The sequence below is a fragment of the Cinclus cinclus genome, chromosome 3 (assembly GCF_963662255.1).
Source record: "Cinclus cinclus chromosome 3, bCinCin1.1, whole genome shotgun sequence".
NCBI lineage: Eukaryota > Metazoa > Chordata > Aves > Passeriformes > Cinclidae > Cinclus > Cinclus cinclus.
In genome coordinates, this window is record NC_085048.1 from 50,735,345 (window position 1) to 50,754,448 (window position 19,104).

Consider the following 19,104-nt stretch of genomic DNA (forward strand, 5'->3'; position numbering starts at 1 on the left):
TTGTTTCCTCACAAGAGTCTAAACATGTACAAGCTGCCTTTTCTGTTAGCTTCCCAGCTCCCAGTCTCAGACAATGAGATACACTGTTCTTGCCACTGCAATGTGCTATAGGATGATCCTGCTGGAGCAGGGAGGTTGGACCAGATGACCCACTGTAGCCCCTTCAAACTCTACCCATTCTGTGATCCTGTAATGCTGAAGAAGTTAAAAAAGACTGTTCGAGTTGAGGTACCTGAACTATTCTCTGCCACTTGCTGGACATCTCTGCTTTCTGGCCCTCAGCTGCTCTACAGCTTTATTTGTTCTCAGCTATGGTTACCCCTAGCAGTTGCCTCCTTAGATCCTGAAGTGAATATGTTCACTGCATTTGGTATTCCTCGTGCCCAGCAATTTGACTGGTCCATTCCTTGTCTGACAGCACAGAGTCTGACAATCAGAAGAATGTACTTATGGAACAGAGGACAAACACTGTAACTTTTGAGATGTTTTGCTTCCCTGTGGAACACTCATTACATTTTAAGAATTTTAGTAGTCATAACTGATCATTTGACAATATGCAAACTATTTTGACAAACTTACTTATTAAGTGAGAGCAAACTATGTGGAGTTCTAAACTTCAAAAGAGCTTCCAGTTTTACAGGATATTTTGCTGCAAAAGAATATACACATGTCCTCAGGAAACCCAGTGACGTTCCTCCAGTTCATAATTGTTGACGCCACCAATAGAACTACTTCTGCTAATGGGCACCTCAGTAAGAGTGTCCCGGTCCAAATACAATGCCAAGCTCATTGCTGATGACACAGCAATTAACAGCCTCTGGTGGCTGATGGACACATCAGATCTTGACACATAATTTCCCACCAACTTGATATATTCTGAGTGCTTTTAACTGCAGAGGAAGGCCGGATCAGGTCACTGAGTGCAAATGTTCCTCATCATAATGGTCGGCAGAATCAGTTCCCTGACACCAATTAATATTTTTTTCTAAACTGCACCAGTCTTGTCCTTCTTTTCCTGCCCTCACCCTCCAGCTCCTAGCCTCTGCCTCGGATCTCTCCCAGTCTTCCAGGTCAAACTCTTCTGATCTGCCTACTCCCGTGACCTCTGGTCAGGGCGGGAGCGACACCGGTGCGGCGGGCAGCTGGGGGCCGGCGTGTGCCCGGCAGTACCGGGGAGCTCTCCCCGGTGCCGGCGGCAGCGGAGGGAGCGCGGCTGGGGCGGCTTCCCCTGCACCGCCGCCCGCGGCCCGCCAGGCGGCAGCAGCGCGCGCCACCGCGGGGCTGCGGGCGCGCCGGCTCCGCTCCGCTCCGCGCCCGCGGCCGGGCCCCGCTGCCCGGGCCTGCCCTGCCGTGACCGCGGGTCGCGTCGGGCCGTGCCCCGCCGCCGCACAGGCACGGCCCCCTCCGGCAGGGTGCGGCGGCGGGCGCCGTGCGGTGCGGCTGAGCCCCGGGCGGGGCGGGCGCGGAGAGGTGTCCCGCCGACACAAAGGCGCCCGGGAAGGTTCCAGCCGCGCTCGCCGCGCCCGCGCCGACACAGCGGAGGCGCCTCCGCCGCTGCGCCGCCTCTCCGCGCCCTCCCGCGGGGGAGACCCCGGGAGAGGGGTTCCCACAGCTGGGGCTGCCTGAGCCCTACCGGGAGAAGGAGGAGGAGGAGGAAGGCGGGCGGGGGAGCAGCTATGCCGTGGACTCGCTTCTGCGAGCGTGAACCGAGCTTAGCGCCGCCGCCTGCCTCGCCTCCCCGTCCGTCCGTCCGTCCCTCCCTTCTCCCTCCCTCCCTTCTCCCCTCCTCCCCCCGCCTCCCCCCGCCGCAGACGGCTGCGAGCCCGGATGGTTTGCGAGCGGAGTTGAGGGGGCAAACTTTGAAGCCCAGATGCCTGTGGGGCTGCGCGGCAGAGCGCGGCTGCTCCTGCAGGCACCTGCCGCCGCCGCCGCCCTCCCCCCGGCGCTGCCGCCCTCCGCGGGGGTGGCCGGCCCCGCTGCCCGCGACCGCCGAGGCGGCGGGCGCTGCGGCCGCGGCTGAGGGCGGGCGGGCGGGCGGCGGGCGCGCCCCCATGCGGGTCCCGGGCTGGGGAGCGCCGGCGGCAGGCGGGAGCCGGGCGGCGGCCGGGCGGTGCTCTCCCGCCGCCTGAGTGGGCGCGGCGCGGGACGGCGGCGCGGGGTGCCGGGAGCCATGGGCTATTGCAGCGGCCGGTGTACGCTGGTGGCCGTGTGCGGCGCGCAGCTGGTGAGTGGCGGCGGGGGCGGCCCGCGGAGGAGGGGGGGAAGGAAGGCGGGAGGGAGGGGAGGGAAGGAGGGGGCGGCGGGGCGGCTCCCCCGCTGCCCGGAGTGGGGGCCCGGGGAGGGTCGGGGTGGGAAGGCAGCGCCCGCGCTTTGGGCGAGGAGCGACCTGGGGTGGGGGGGGCCGGGATGGGGATCCGAGCGAAGCGGCATGGTGGGAGATAGGGGCTGTGTTTCAGGTAGTTTAGCGGGGGCTCTGCTGGGGAGGCTGCGGTGGGAGCACGGCGGAGTTAATAAACTCGGGCAGTTCTTCAAAGCGTTGAGTCAAGTTGGTACCTGGTTTCCTTTGACTGGCCCTGTGTAAGGCAGAGGCGCGTGTCAGGGGTGATGCGCGGCTTGCAGTTGCCATACAGGTGTGTGTCTGTGTGAAGTTGTCACGCCTGAGCTGTTCTGCAGATCCGTGGGTTTTTTTTTTTTTTCCCTTCTTTCAGACTTGTTGTCCGGTGTGTTTTAAAACTCTGTCATTATGTTGCTACAGAACTCAGCCATATATTTATATTTACCTTTGAAAGAGACTTGTGGCAGCACTTGTAAGCTCAGCTACCAGCGAAACTAGACTGAGTTTAAAAAGTAGGCACTGAGATACAATGACAAAGAAGCTGCCTAAAAATAGATCTGCTTAGCAAGATGGTTAGGCTGTGCAATTGTATTGTGGCACTTTGAAAGAAACTGGATTTAAAGTTAAGAAACTCATATCCCTTCCTGTCATGTATACATGGGTTGTTTCATTGTTGTGAAATCAGATACATGATGTAAGAATTCCTGTGGATTTGGATGCAATGGCTTACAGATAAAGACCTGTCAATGGAATATGCCCCATTTCTTATTCTCGTTATATTGAATGCTCATGTGCTGGCCGAACAGGTGCTGGAAGCACCTTTGTTAAGCAGTTAACCTTATGGCAGAAAAGAAATATTTCATGTTACTCCATCCCTCTACTTCTTACTGAATAGTTTTGCTGAGAAAGTGTAAGTCAGTGTCAATAGCAACCAGCATTGTTGCCAATTTCTTTCCTCCAGGCAGGTACTAAGAGAACTACAGAAGAAGAAAAGGAATAGATTTCAGGAAGCAAATCAGTAAAACAGTACAGATCTGTTAGCAGATCAGAAATTCTAAATGCCTATGATCTTTTTATCAGTTGTCATCAATCCTTAGTCCTTTTGTATTCTGGAAAACAGTGTGTTTTATTTGTATATGCTGTTCCCCACCTAAGTTACTTAATTCTTTGTAACTGGATGTATCCTGTCAGACATGATTCATTCATGTATATTGTCTAAAAAGAATCTTGAATTGTAGTAATAGAGTGAATTTTGAGTGGAATGGTAGGAATGTAGCCTTTTACAGCAATCTGGAAACATAAAATTAATGGCTGAAGTTCTTCAGACCCATTGAAGTTTCAAAAGTGTACTTTTTTTCTCTTTTTTTCCTCCAAAAGGGACAAAAATAGTTTAAATTGTGCCTCTTACAGAGTTTTTTTTTTTTAAATGCATTTAACAACCAGGAGGTCATGATGACTATAAAATGTGCTAAGATGTTAAATCGTTTTTTTTTTTTTTTGAAAGTTTGTGAAGGAAACCATATTTGCTAACTCATGGTGACAAAAAATACATGCAGAAAACATAAAAACATCAGCAGAAATTCCCTGTAGGAATGTATCAGCAGGTGGAAGAGCAGGTAAGCTAATCAAGAACTGTAGCATTACTTTGTACATGAAGCTTCTGACAAGTGATTGTAAACTAAAGGGTCAAATAAACATATATTTTAAAAATAAATACTGTTTTCTGGAGTTGCTTAAGGAAATTTTTAAGAGAATCATAAAATGAAAGCTAACTTGAAAATTTTTATTGAGCAAGAAATGGATGTGCTAACAGCAACGCAAACTTCTGACTCACTCTTGGCCTGTGTCATGACATTTAGATAGGTTAAAAGCAGGAGTAAACACTTAAATGAGAAAAAGGAGACAGAATGGGGGAAAAAAAAGTGCATTTTATTGAAATCACATGTCATATTCCTTCATGTGCCATATACCATCAGATGGGAATAGGTTATGAGTTTTAAGTCAAGGAGATTTAACTCTCCTCAGTAGGCCTGTGGGTGATTAATTGGTTGTCAGTACTTTTTTTAGGTAAAGTCTACTTAAAGGAGCAAATGCTGTCAAGTTTCATCCTGGAATTAACAGCCACGTTAATGCAGATGCAAATCAAAAAGCAAGGATCTAGTAGTTATCTGGTCTGAGGAGATGGGTGTAGGAAGCATTTTCACACTGATAAAAAAAAAAAGTATAAAACTTAAAGTATGAAGACTACATGTTACTCGTATCTGGGATTCAGATTTAATGATATTTGAGTAAAAAGTATACTTTTGTTTTGGGGAAAAAAGGTGGTAAAAAGAAAGGTTTCTTTCCTTTTTTTTAAAATGTAAGTATGTTCTTCCATCTCTACAAAGCTAGGGTGTGGTGATCTAATTGGTCTTTGTAGGCACTACACAGTAAGCAGTATTGTGGAATATTGCAGTTCATTAGAGAAGCTGTTGCATATTGTACGTATATAAATGATGTAGATGTCTCAAATGGGTAAAAAAGGGGGTTGTTTCAAATACTGGTGCAGGAGTAGAGCTGTATTAGATTGAGAGACCCTGCACAAGCAGAATTATTTTTATAAATGCATTTTAAGTGCTCATAGTTTAGACAACATCAGATTATCAGAAACCTCAAGGAATGCTTCTGTTCTCAAGGGCATACTGATCATTGCTCTCTGCTTATTAACATACATATACCTTGTTGTTTGTGCTCTCATTTGTACTATGGAAAACAACCTTTGACAGCTCATTTTCCTCTGCATTTGTAGCCAATGATAAAAATTAGCAGCAAGTAAAAGCTAATTTTGTTCATGTTAGGAGCAAGGCATTGCCTTCTGTATACAAAATTAAGTATCTCTCTCTCCCACTATATATATTTTTTTTTTTAAGATACTGCTTTTGGTCTCTCTTGCTCATTTCCGTTATGAAGAGAACCCTGAGCACAGGGGCTCTGGTGCTTTTTGTTGTATGATAACTATCCTGTACAATAGAAGACTTCTCTTCTATTTCATTTTGTCCTTTAAACCTTTTTTTTTTTTTTTTTGGGTGTTTCCTTTTCTATTAATAGCTTGCATCAGTAGCACTAATATCTTGTTGTCTAGTCTTATGGGAAAGCAGAAAAGGTGAAACTGATAAGATTATTTCGCATTCTGGAAGTCTTCAAGAACCCCACAGAAACCGGTTTGAAACTTTCTTCTTTCCCATTGTGAAAACTTGGAGCATGACAAAACAGTAAAAAGTACAGGATGTTTTCAACTTAGAAGGTCTCCCCGCCAAGTGCAGTGATGAGGAAGGACAGTATTTCATAAGGAAGCTTTAAGTCCCTAGTAATCATTGCCTTATCGTTTCTCATCATCAGACAAGGATTGCCATGCTCCCAAGGCTAATTAGATAACAGATAATTCAGCCTTTACACTCCCTTCTCTCAGTTTCCATCTGAATTTACTGAATTTGTTTCTGTAAATATTTCTTTAAAATTTGCCTGTGCTCCCTTTTTTCTTCTTTCTTTTTTTTTAAGTAAACTGTATTGCAGTTAGATATTCCAGCTAAGTATTAAAAAACATACAAAATTTGTAAACAAACCATATATATATGCAAAGGGTCAAATAGTGATTCTGAAGTGCTCAATGGTCTAAAGAAGTGTGTATTATAATGTACATATCCCTGAATCTCTGAAAACTGGTGTCTTTCACAAGCACTATGTATGATGCTTGTATTTTCTCCTTTCTGTTGCTGATACTTCATGGCTGGGGCTGTGAGCACACTGACACACAATCTTGTGGTGACTCTTCGTGAACTCATCCTGTTACAGCTTCTGGCTGAAGCCACTTTCCAAGTGCGTCATGCTGACCAAGTAGAACAAAAAAGACATACAGATTTGGTTGATTTGTTAAGAGGCCAAATATTTTGAGCTAATGAAAAGAATGATCAAAATGCAAATAGTTTGTATAGAATGTTCCCCCCTCCCCCCCCCCCCCGCCCCATTCTGTCTTTTCCACAAATGAATAAAGCTAATTAAGAGCAAATTAAAATGCTTTGTTTCAAAGACTGTTTCAGCTGAGGTAATTTCTATACTTAACCGTGATACTAGTGTCCATAAACATATATGTAATTGCCTGTTGGACATGGAGATACGTGTTTGAACTGCAGCAGGTAAAGTGGTAGAACCCAGGAAATGAATTGCATACAAACTAGTATGGAAAGAAGCATCTACTATATTTCTTCTATGACAAGAGATGTCATGAGAGATGTCCATAATCTATATTGCACGCTTGATATAAGACTACAGTTTCTTGTACTCTTCCAATTCTCCTTTGCAATATTAAAAATTGGCACATGTAATTGAAGAGAGCAGAGTGTGGTACTTGGGGGAAAAAGTCTGCCTTAGTGATCAGTCCTGTAAAGTTTAGATTTGCCTTTTTTAAATATGAATAACAAACATTCTTATGCTCATTCAAACACTTAAGGAATAGTGATCATGGCAGGTTCTAGTCTATATCACAAATCTAGCTACAAGGTTTTATAAAGTTTAATATTGTGAATATTCTTCCTTGAGAAAACCTCATGTTTTAACAGTTTGGAGGTTGAATTACTTCAGGACTTTCAGAGAGTGAAGTTTGCTGGATTAGAGCTCAGTTCCCACTGAGAGTAAAGCCAAGGCAATCACAGTGGATATTCTTTAGAATTAGCTATCCAGAAGTATTATGCAATAAAGAATATATATTTTTTTAATATAGAGTCTTACACCATGCATAGTGCCAGGGTGTACTTTGCCATAGCATACCAGACTGCATAGCTAGTGAACGTAGTTATGTTTTTTCTTCCTTTTGTTAAAGGGAAGAGGTAGTGAAATTTTGGGAATTTGCATTTAATTGCTGGGTTTGGGGGAGAGGTATTTCTTTTTTTTTTTTTTTTTTTTTTTTTTTTTTTGCATGTGTGTTTTGATTGTGTTTCATTGTCACTGCTGCCAGTGGTTTTCTGTAGCAGCTTTAGGAGAGGAGTGTCTGCAGTGGAAAATTCTGATGACATGTACATGTTCCTACATTTTCTGCTAGCAAAAGGGAAATGAAAAACGTGGGCTTTTCACGTGGAATGGAAAATGATGCTACTGCGCTTAGCTGTGGATGTGTAGTTTTATCAATCTGCAAAGGATAGAAAGAATTGGTTTCTGTGTTTTGTATAGTACTTAAACGTAAGTGCTGCCTTTGGAATTGTTGAATTGACTATGTCAACAACTTGTGTCTGTCCCTTCTCTGAAGTCCTGCTTCTTGCTTTGTTTCAAATTTGATAGGAAAGTGAAAGTTTCATTGTATCCAAAAATCATGTGAACCTACTAGCAGTGAAAAAGAAACAATCTGTGAATAGCAGACTTTCAGCAGATACCTGTTTGAGAGCTATTGTGTAACACTAAGGAGTAGATTTTGAGGTGTTGCTAGAAATAGATAAACCAGAAACTTGATTATGAATTTGGAGAGCTATCATCTCTTGTCATGAGAAAATATGTAGCAATGTTTTTAAGCTTGTGAGACCTTGATAGAAAAATGAGCACTTTGTTTTCTATTCTGTTTTTGAGTTTAAATACCGATGATTTATAACAAAACTTTTTTCCTTATAACTTGAGCTCAAAAGGGGTGATGAATGTAAAAAATGGATGTCTGAGGTCACAGTCCATTTTATAGTTTAATTTTAGTGTCTTGGCAATTGCTATCAATGAGACAGTGTTATTTTTTGGAGAAGTGTGAATGAATGAAAGTGGAGTGTGTTGTGTTAAGTTACAGGGGTAAAAGATTTAAGACCAGCTGAATAGCCATTTTAATTCACTGCATTTTGAAGCTCTTTTAGAGTTCAGATAGCAGACTCAACATTCCTGTACTGTGGTGCTTGGTAGGAAGGAAAGGTTTGAGAGAAGTTGAATGAACTACCTGCTTATAGGCACCTAGAATATCTAGCAAAGTTAGTCTGTTTGTATAACCATGGGGAAAATTTGTGACAGTAGGAATTAATTTCATATTGACAGAGACTTGACTAGCACCTTGAACAATGAGTAGTGCTCTGGTTTTATATTTGTTTTTTTTTTTTTTTTTTCTATTGCTTTACTAAAAGCACCAAGTAAGCATTTTAAAAATACACCAAAGGTTTTCTCTAGTCAGTCTGTAGTCAGTGAAGGGAAATACCTTATTTTGAACTTAACAGAAAGGAACAGGTTCTGTGGTTGAAAACAGAAACATAATATTTTAAGTTGGTAGCGACTACTGTCTCAGGCTGGGCTGTGAGAATGTACACAGTGCAAAGTGCAGCAGATAAGATGTGAAAACAAGTACTTGGTGAGTTTTTCCAGAAATTAATCTAAATCCATATGGGGTCTTCTCAATATTTCGGTGCAGTTGATGACACAGATGTCAACATCCAGTTTCATTTAGCATGACATTTTTAGAAACTCCCCTGAGCTTAGGGACTGGTGAGATCCAGACAGTGTTTGCTCTGGAGGCTGATGGCAGTGAAACACTCCAAACTTCAGTTTTGGTCCCATGGTCCCACTGAGCTCAAGAGATTATCCCAGGTGTAAAATGCCAGAAGACACAGCTGATTCCAGTGGTCTTTTATAAAAGGTATATCAGAAATTTTGAATTTTTACAGGATTTAATTTAAGGTTCGGAATTCAAATGACATTAGTGAGTATTTTCAGATTTGGATAAGGACAAGACTATTGGTGATCTGACTAAATCAGAATAATCTCTCTGGGCTTCCCTGCAATCAGAAGAGGGAGTCCATCAGGGGATAGGTCAGAGTGCCTAATGTTTCTTGGCTTAAACTGACCATTAGAGCTGTGCCTTAAGTAAAGTGGTCTTTCAACTAATGTAGGCTTTTTTGGGAGTGGGAGAGAGAAGAAAAATCACAGACCCATTTTATGATGTTAGTTATTCACAGTACTTATTATTTGTATTTTCCTTCCTCTTGCATTTTCACTTGTTATTTTAGTGAAGAATGCTTGATTTTAAGGACAACTGTAATCTACAGATTGAGAAATGCTGTTTTGGAAAGATATTTATGTCTTCATTCACTATTTACAGAAACTAAGGAGCCTGCTTTCAATAGAACAATGTCAGTCTTTGTGCACACTCCCTTATGATCCCCTAAAATATGATTCTAAAATCACACGGATAAACCAATTTATGCTCACTTTGGAGTTTGGATTATTTTTCTGTAGCTTCCAAAAGGAGTGAAAAAGACAGGGAGCATCGTAAATAATGTGCGATCAAAAATATGGTGCTGAAAATGTAATAACTTTAAAGAATTCGATAGTTTGTTATCATCCAGATTAGTCTTTATTTATTTGTTTTATCACGATGAGTGAAAGTGAGGGACTGTTCAGTGTTACGTGACTTGTAAAGTAGAATGGGTGCAATAGTTGAAATGAAATTTTCTTGCCCCTGTGGCAAATAAACATTTCACAGCTCATTATTTTATGTCCTCTCCCTAGTTGTACATGTACCAGCTGGATGGCATCTGAGAATTGTTTAAGCATTTTATCATTCTATAACCCTCTGATGGAAATGACATTTAGAAGAAAAATTACTGATTTCTGTGTTCACTAAAGAGTAAACATGCATAGCTAATGGCTCTATTCACCACAGATCATACTTACACATTTTTAATAAAAGCTTGATTTTAATTCATACATAACTTATGAGAAATGTTTATCAGTTTGGAGATGTGCTGATTCCCACTTAAATGTTTACATGTGTCTGGATACCTTGAAAGTATCTCTCACTTGATGCTCGGATTAAGGTGAATCTTTATAGACAACTTGCTTCTCTGCTGCCTACATAATGATGTAAAGTATATAGGAAATGCTGATTATTGTATTGATTGATGGAAACAGTAAAAAACTCCATTTATTTGACATAAATGAGTCTCGTATTTTCTTATGCTGTTTGAAGAAATAGGTTTCTAATATTAGAGTTTGGGGTGGCAGTGTGTGTGGGGGACGTTCTTTTTTTTTTTTATTTGGAATATTAGGAAGTATCTCTAGTGGCAAGTCAGCAGTTACATGTAACTGGCAAGTTACCAGTTGTGTGAACGGGAATGAGAAAAGTCTGTCATATTCTATATTCATACCATAACAGATTGAGTTCTAGTTTCCTCCTCACCCTTCCTTTCTTATGAAGGAATTCTCATTAGCGGGGTTTTGTACAGAAAGCAGCATGGGAGGTTAGTTCTATAATTTCTAAGAGGTATGTTGAAATTATGATGCCTGTCATGTTTACACATTACATCACCTTTCAGAAGGCAAAAAATGTGGGACCATTTGCAGATAGTGGGAGAGAGGCTCATGCTATCTCATTCAAGCATGTAATGAATAGGCTCTGAACCACCTTCTGGAAGTGGCTGCCTCTTCTCATCGACTGTATAGGCTTCTCTTCTGCATGCCCCTTTATTAACCTCATTATACAGTTAAGCCTGCTTATTTTTGATGATATCTTTGTACTAAAGAAGATTAGATAGACTGTCAAACTCTTTTCTTAGAATTCAAGCAGAACATAATTGAGTAATACGTTACATTTCTTCTGGGTGAATGGAAGTCATGCTAGAGGCCTAGAACAAGGGTCAGAGGGCTCCCCCTGTTCACCTTGAGTAGCATTTATGTCACTCTGTGTGATGCTGCAGTAGTGAATTAAATTGATGTACAAGGACAAGATAATATTAAGAGATAGAGGGTCTTGAATCTAAGGTACTGACTAATATTTGTGTAAGAAAGCATAACTGTCTTAGGAAATTATGTCATTCCTCTCCAGGTGACTCACAGTATGGGTCAATTTACTAATTAAAAATTCCTTTAAACTTCTTCATAGACAGACTAGTAATTGGCCCTCAACAAGTATATTCTTCTTCTTTGAAGAAAAAAAGCTTTTGTGAGGAGAGGAAGATAGATGCTGTTATGCCTCTTTAGAACAATGCATGTCTCTTTGAAAAGCCATTCTTCAATAATTAAACAAAATGTAAAGTTTGCAAATTTTTGCCATGACCGACAATGGCTTAGCATTTTTCATTAACTGGTCACAGTCTTTGTGGCGGGGTGTTCTATTACAGAGCGCAGAAACAAAAGGAGAATAAACTCCATTGTGTGTCATTGCTGCCTTCACAAAGCCACAAATACATTAAACTCAAGATACTGTTCATTGTGCTCTTGAGCCACCAGTGACAAAGGTGCTGTGAGTACTACTGAATATGAGGGAGTCATATGTCATTACATCATGTTCAAATTGGCAGAGCAAATAGCATTAAAAACAAATGAAAACATTAGCGGCTAAAGGAAAGCAAAACAGTAAGAGGCTTGACTGAAAAAAATATAATTTAGATTTTATTTTTGTCATAAGTTATAAAGTTCATTTTGCCTTCTCCATGTCTTTTCTTTTTAATTTGCTTTTAAGTTATTGTCCACGCCCATTTCATACCCTTGAGACCAGCTAGTTTTTATTTTCTCTGACACTTGCAGCAGTCACAGGCAGTGACAGCAGCTTGGTAACAAGCCAGATGATGGCACTGGTTGTGTTAACATAAGATATGGGCTTCAGTGTATCCCGAAAACAGAGTTCACTGTCTTGGATTTTTATCAGACGGGCTTTCCTGACTGTGGAGCTGGCAGTAAATTTGGTACTCTTAGAAGGAAACTCACAACAAACTGGAGTTGGATGCAGTATTCAGCAGTATTCCTAATAATTCCTATTTCTAGTCCTGGCAACCTCTCAGTCTATTTAGAGGGCCTACTGTCTGGTACAATATTTTTTTGTTTTTTCTTTATTTTCTGTAAATGAAAGCCATAAACCAGTCATGTGGTCATAGTGGCAGGTACAGAAGTAAAGTTATTGGCCTCAGCCACTGGAAGAAATGTCTGTTGTGCATCGTGCTAAACTGTGCTGTTTCAGATGCATAATAAAAGTTATTTATGGACACCGATAAAGTGGTATCTGTTGTATAATATCACAGATAGGTATAAGGATAATAACAAAAGGAAGCTGGTTTAGTAAGCTCTATTTGCTGCAGAAATGTACTGTTCTCTGCGAATTGAAACAAAAAAAGCATGGGAGAATGTGGGGTTTTTTTTCCTGCTTCCTGGCATTTGCAATCATTCTTGCTTTGCAGTGTGCTTATAAAGACAATTATGTGGGTCCCATGTCAGTATTACATTTGTCATGACTAGCATCTTATTAGAGGACAGCTGCTTTTCTCTGCCCAGCACATATATGTAAGTACCACTGATGATAATAGAAATTGTGAGTGTAACCCTCCTCTTCCATTCACCAACGCAGGATGCTGGAGCTCTCGTGGTTTCAGTTAAATAACTGAATAAGTATAAAGCCAGGAATGAAATAATGACAGATCTGCAAACATTCAGTTGCTTGTTCAGAGTTCAGTGTCTGTAAGGAGGTTTTGGACTTCCAGCAATTATTGTCTGGCCTTTTTAACAAGGTGTGTAAGAAAGGCACTGTCCAAATGCACAATATCTGAGTCTTCCAGTGCATGCTGAGTGTCTTCACTAGAAGGCCAGGTATTCAAGACCCCATCAGCCCGAGAGCAGTCCAAGGAAGCCCAAGAAATTTCCAACTTGTAGGGATTTTGTTGTATGTCCTTGGTCTTTCTTTAATCCTGTGAGGACTAAAAAAAAAAAAAAAAAAGGACCAGCAACCAGCAGATTTTTTCCAAACTTACTCAGATGCTGTTGTGATGCTTTGACTGCTGTCACTTCTGCTGAGAACTGGACTGAATTTGAACAATGGAGAACATAGAATTGGCACAGTGCCATTATAATGCTGTTAAGACCTAGTGTAAACTCAGCTGGAGAAAACCATTTGCAGTGAACAGCAAGGTTTATTGACCATGGCGAGCCCAAGAACATATTCTCAAGAACCACCTCTTGGCATTTTAGCTGTTTTAATGAGCTGCACATGTAAATCTGTAAGACCTTGCTTCTCTTGGCTGCCTGGTGGGCAACCCAGGCTGGCCTAGGGAGTGTAAACACATGCCTCTATGTTCATGTAAGTTTTTCTTTTGTTTTCTGTTTGCTTTTCCAAATTTGAGTAAATTGGAAATTCTGCACTGCTTGGGGTGACTAATTAGATTTCTTGGTAAGCACAAGTCCTTACTTTTTTGGGAGGTGAAAATTATTCATCTTGAAACTGCAGTATGTGTTTCAGACAATTTCCTTACTAATTTCAGACAAGATACAAAACTACGGTGATGAATGGATTGAACAGTTAATATTTGACATTTCCTTTTATGCTTATGCCATTTAAAAATAGCTGACTTTTGACAAACTGCTAGTACGTTTTTATATGAATTAGAAAACCTAGACTTGCAGTAAGTTCACTGCTACCTTTCATTTTGAGCTCTCTGGAAAATGGCTGTGCTAAAGGTTCCAGCTGCTTTGATGTTCAGCACGAACACAATGATACTAAATGGGGTGAAGCTGTTGACTCCCTTGAAAGCAGAGGCCCTGCAGAGAGACCTCGACAAATTACAGGGCTGGGCACTCTCCAACCATATGAAGTTTAACAAATGCAAGTGCCAGATTCTGAACCTGGGATGGGGCAACCCTGGTTATATGTGCAGGGTGGGGAATGAGACACTGAAAGAGCATGATGACATGAGACACTGAAGAGCAGCCCAACAGAAAGGGACCTGGAGTCCTGGTCAGTGGCAGGTTGAACATGAACCAGCAGTGCCCTGGCAGCCAGGAGGGACAACCCTGTCCTGGGGGGCATCAGGGACAGCATCACAGCTGGGCAAGGGAGGGGATTGTCTCGCTCTGCTCTGCACTGAGGTGACCTCACCTTGAATACTGTATTTATGGCACCATGGTGTAAGAAGGATATAAAGCAATTCGAGAGCATCCAAAGGAGGGCAGCAAAGATGGTGAAGAGTCTTGAGGTGAAGAGGAGTGGCTGGTGTCACTTGGTCTGTTCAGCCTGGAGGAGACTGAGGAGAGACCTCAGAGCAGTCTACAGCTTATTTGTGAGAGGAAGAGGAGGAACAGGCACTGATCTCTTCCTTGTGGGTACAGTGACAGGACCCAAGGGAACGGCATGAAGCTGTGTGTCAGTAGTAAACTTTCAAAACTTAGATTGAGTTTGTTTTTTTTTTTTTTTTTGGTTGTTGTTTTTTTTTTAATAGTACTATGAGATATATTAAAGACTTGAAGCTGGTGATACCAACAGGTGTCAGAGGAGTACAAAACAGCCCTCTCTGAGGCAGTTTGGAAATTGTGTCTCATAATAAGATGCCAACCTCATTTTTTTGCCTCTATGGATAATTTAATGAAAATATGATTCTAATGTCTGCCCCCGAGGCCCACCTGCACAATTTAGGACAAGATTTTTTCTATTCTCATAGATGTCTATCTGTGTTGGTAGTGTCCTGTGGTGAGTACATACTCAATACCCTCCATGTAAACTGTGAATGGTGCCTTCATACTTCAGTGCAATGATAGCCACTGAATTGCATTCTTACAGTGTAAAATTATTTCACAGTGAATTATGTCCATTACATAATCCAGCAGGATGGTGAAGGAGAAAGTTTGTGCACATGTAGAGACCTGGGACTCTTGTACTGGATTGTCTTTTGCCTTCTTTAGTAGAGTGTTGTAACTTAGAACTTTTATCCCATTTATCTTGAAGATGTGAAATTTGTTGAGGAGTGTGCGAAGACATGCTTGCTGAGTGAAGGAATGATTAATCTTCCAGGAGTGTTTCAATATAAAGCGTGAAATTACATTTATGAGGAACCTGTACATCATAGCCATCCTAGGACTTATATAAGGTTGCTATACAAACACAGCCACCAAAATCTCTTTAGAACATCAAATTTGATAGAGATAAAATGTGCTTAGTGAATGTTTTTCTAAAGGTCATAAAAGGTAAAGGTCATGTATTTGCTTCAATTGAAATTCAGGAGGTCTTAGGTTAAAGTGAGGGATAAAGAAAATAAATCTCCAGAATTTTGTTATACTTGACAGAATATTATCAGTAATTGTCTCAACAGGAGCTGATGGTGAGCTGAAAATTTGTTTAAAAATTTACATAAAAATTTCTGGTTGGCACGTCTTGTGCATAGCTGTAGATAGCTTTACCCTAGATTTTTGTTCCCCACTTTGTCTCCACATTAATGTTTTAGTAATGTTAGACCATCTTTATTTTTGATTAAAAGAATTTTAGAAAATTCTGTCTTTTGGTTAATGTTCCTGCAGTGTAAGAAAATAAATATTCGCATGGACATTATTCTTCTTCAAGAAGAATGTTTTAGTTTAAAATCACTGTAGTGGTTTTACTGGATACCCCACAGAGTAAGTGCAACTTTCTTACTGCAACTGTAAGGAAGTTTGCCTTAGAAAGGGAAGCATTTTCAAAATGATAGGTAGAAAGATGCACCTGCGGAGTCCTTCTGAGGAGAGTACTCGAAAAATGTCATACAGGTATTTTCTAAAACCTTTCTTCTTGTGTCTACATTGCAGTCTCCCTGTGCTTGGAGAAGTAATGCAAGGTGCTTCCTTCCTCTTAGGGGTGGGTCATCACAGTCTTGCACTAGTCAGCTATTACAATCTTAAAGTAAGTATTTCTAGTGCACCTTGTTGGAGATTATGTAATTTTCTGTACTGCTTGCTTTATTTGTTGCCATACTCTCCCGTGCATGCAAGCACCTGAGAGGAATTCCCTCCAGGTATCTGCCTCAGTGCCTAGGGATGATGGAGGTAGGCCTCCAGGGGGGTCTTTAAGGGGGGAATTTACTACTCTTTGATAGAATTTAGCAACTTAGGTGCTTTAAATCATGCTCTGAAAGAACAAGTATCTCCATGAACTTGGTATAGAATATTGTGTCATAAATCAAGTGTCTAGAATACACAGAATACTTGTGCTTTTTCTGCTCCCATGCACATCTGATGTATACTTGGTGCTGAATATAAATTAAGTTAAAATATGGATAATTTTTTTTCTTTTTTTTTCCCTTTCTCTTTACCCCCTTTTATATTTCACAGAATCACAGAATTGTTGGGGTTGAAGGGATCTCTGGAGATGATCTCTCCATCTGCATAGTCCAACCATCTTGCTAAAGCAGGTGAAGCTTCACCTAGAGCAGCTTGCACAGGATCATAATCAGGCGGGCTTTCATAACCTCTCTGGGCTGCCTGTTCCAGTGCTCTGACACCCTCAAAGTAAAGAAGTTTTTCTTCATGTTCAGGTGGAACTTTGTATATTTCAGTTTGTTTCTGTTGCCCCTTGTCCTGCCACTGGGCACCACTGAAAGGAGTCAGGCTCCATCTTCTTGACATGTACATGCTCTGCCATAATCAGATTTTTTAAAGTTATATCATCTCCTTATGGATCTGCAGAATACATCAAGGAAAAAAACAAGAAAGGCTATTTCACTATATTTTTGAGGTTTATTCATGCAATAAGATGGATGTAATTGTAAACAGGAAAGCTGTAAAATAGAGTTAATAAAGTTCATCCCCTCATAATGGTGTCTGAGTCTCTACTTTCCAAGAGCTAACATGCAGTAATGGAGTATGTGACTGTGGCACTTTGCATACCTTCTTTTTGTCATTGTTCATATCTTTTCACTACTCAAGTCCTACTTGTTTTACTTCCTTGAAATGTTTTGAAAGGAAGAAGAGTTACATGGAGTCACTTCTTAGTTGATATTTTTTATATTTGCTTGCCTTCTTCTGCTGCCACAAGCTATAAGCTAAGCTATATAAACAGCAAGGATTGCTTACTAGTAATAAACATGAAATATTTCTGTATGGAATCACTCTTTCTAGTTCTTTCATAGCTTACTGAGTCTGCATGAATTTTCTTGCTTGTAGTCAGTGATCTATTTGGTGACACGGCAGCGTGTAGCCAAATACACCTGCCTGTATTTCAGTGGGCTATCTTCTTTATTCCCATAGGTAATAGTGGTTAAAAATGTGAGGGCAGTATCAGTTCTGTTGCAGCATAGCAGGAGAAAAAGATGCAGAGCTGTTTCCTCCTAATACTGCACATCTTGAGGAAATGCATCTTTAGTGGAAGAAAATCCCTTGATAATAATTGAATGAAATCACAGTAAGGTTTATTGAGTTCAAGAAGTGCAGGTAGGAAAATAAGATCTGGTCTCTGCTTTAGTAACAGCTGCCGTGAGATGTAGGAGTGAAGGGATGGGGAGAAGAGACAGAGGGAAGAGAAAAGAAAAAAAACAAAACATAATCAGAGGAGCTAATTTTTAATTCGGGGAATTTGTTTGCAGAGGGGTTTCTTTCCCCTAGACCAACCTCTTTATTCTGGTCTGAAACTAAAAAGGGCAACAGCTTTTCAGGGATTCATGGTTCAGATGAGATAAAGAGATTGAAGGAAGCAAGTCAGTTTGAAACATTTATTCAGTGTATGTATACAGAAAATGTATGTTTATGTGTTTATCTAATAGGAAAAAATGTGTGTGTCTCAGTGATGTGTGACGATACCATACTTGGCATTGAATGAATGTTTTAAGCAGTGATGTGTCAGGTACTGCAGGTGTGCTGCAATGCATATGTGATGACACTGAATGTGTCATAAAATGGGTGACTTTGAAAGAAAAACTCACATAACTTTACCACTTGAGCTGGGAAATTTGGCTTCTGGGGAAAAGTAGATAAAGCTTAGGCAGAGGCAGAGTCTTAATATGTTGAATAGAAGATGCATATAAGCAGTGGATTACATATCCATTTTCGGCTCAGTGTTGCAACAAAGGAGACAGCAGCTTAAGAAAATATGCCTGAATGAAGTCACAGCTCTGAATATGTGTGCTGTGAGTTTTTAAAATAGAATCCTGTTGAATTGAATGGAATCACAATCTCCTACGCTGCATGGGTGGTACTCAAGACTTTAGGGGAATGGATGATAAGTCTGATACTAATGGAAATCTATTAGAAAGAGATATGAATTTATCTTGCATGTGTCACAGATGAATTTGTCTTTAGCAGACCTACAAGTTGAGTAAATGATAAATGTTCTGTATTTATGCCATTGAATTAAATGGGAAAGCTCCTTCATTCAGCCACTTCCTACTATTATCATCAGTGCTGGACTGCTAATTTGGTAGAAAAAGAAAGGAGAGCAGAAGAAAAAACCTTGGGTGATTGAGTGAAGATGTCAAGACTCAGGGCCATTCTGGGAACACAGAAATATGGAACTGCTCTTTGGAGGTGATATAATCTCCGGGAGCAAACACAGGTGGATGTGCTGGTGGATCTTGCTGGCCAGGGATCTCTGGACATTCCTTAGTGGCATTAGGACTGCAGTTCAGGGTAAGGAGAGGTTTGTTGGTAGAGGAGGGATGGACAGCTGTGGCATGCCCACAGAGTTGGCTTTGTTATGCCAGTAACCACTATTGCTGGCCATCAGAAATTATTTTCCTTTTGGTGGAGAAATACCCTGCATTTCTGTTCATTCCAATCCCTCATGGCTTATTCAACTAACAGAGAAATCAGTTCAGGCATTTGAGCAGTAGGGATAAAAAACCCTCGTACGTTTAGCTTATGTGCCCTATCAGCAAGCACACACATTTAAACTTAATTTTGTAAAAAAAAAAAATAAAAAATTAAAAGTACTTAGCCCAGTAGAATAAAAGTTGTGATAAAGTCTATGGGTTATATTGAATATATTTAGAAAGTCTACTAAAATTTAAGCTTCAGCTCAGATTTTACAATAAAGCAATCAACATAAATTAGGCACCCTG

General features: G+C 41.0%; 1 protein-coding gene across 1 annotated transcript in view; it reads left to right on the forward strand.

Moving 5' to 3' along the window:
* The first annotated feature begins 2,170 nt into the window (after positions 1-2,170).
* NKAIN2 (sodium/potassium transporting ATPase interacting 2) overlaps positions 2,171-19,104 on the forward strand; it is a 513,845-nt gene continuing 496,911 nt past the window's right edge. The window contains exon 1 of the mRNA XM_062488772.1: positions 2,171-2,224. Within this exon, the coding sequence (XP_062344756.1) occupies positions 2,171-2,224 (54 nt within the window). The remainder of the gene's footprint in view (positions 2,225-19,104) is intronic.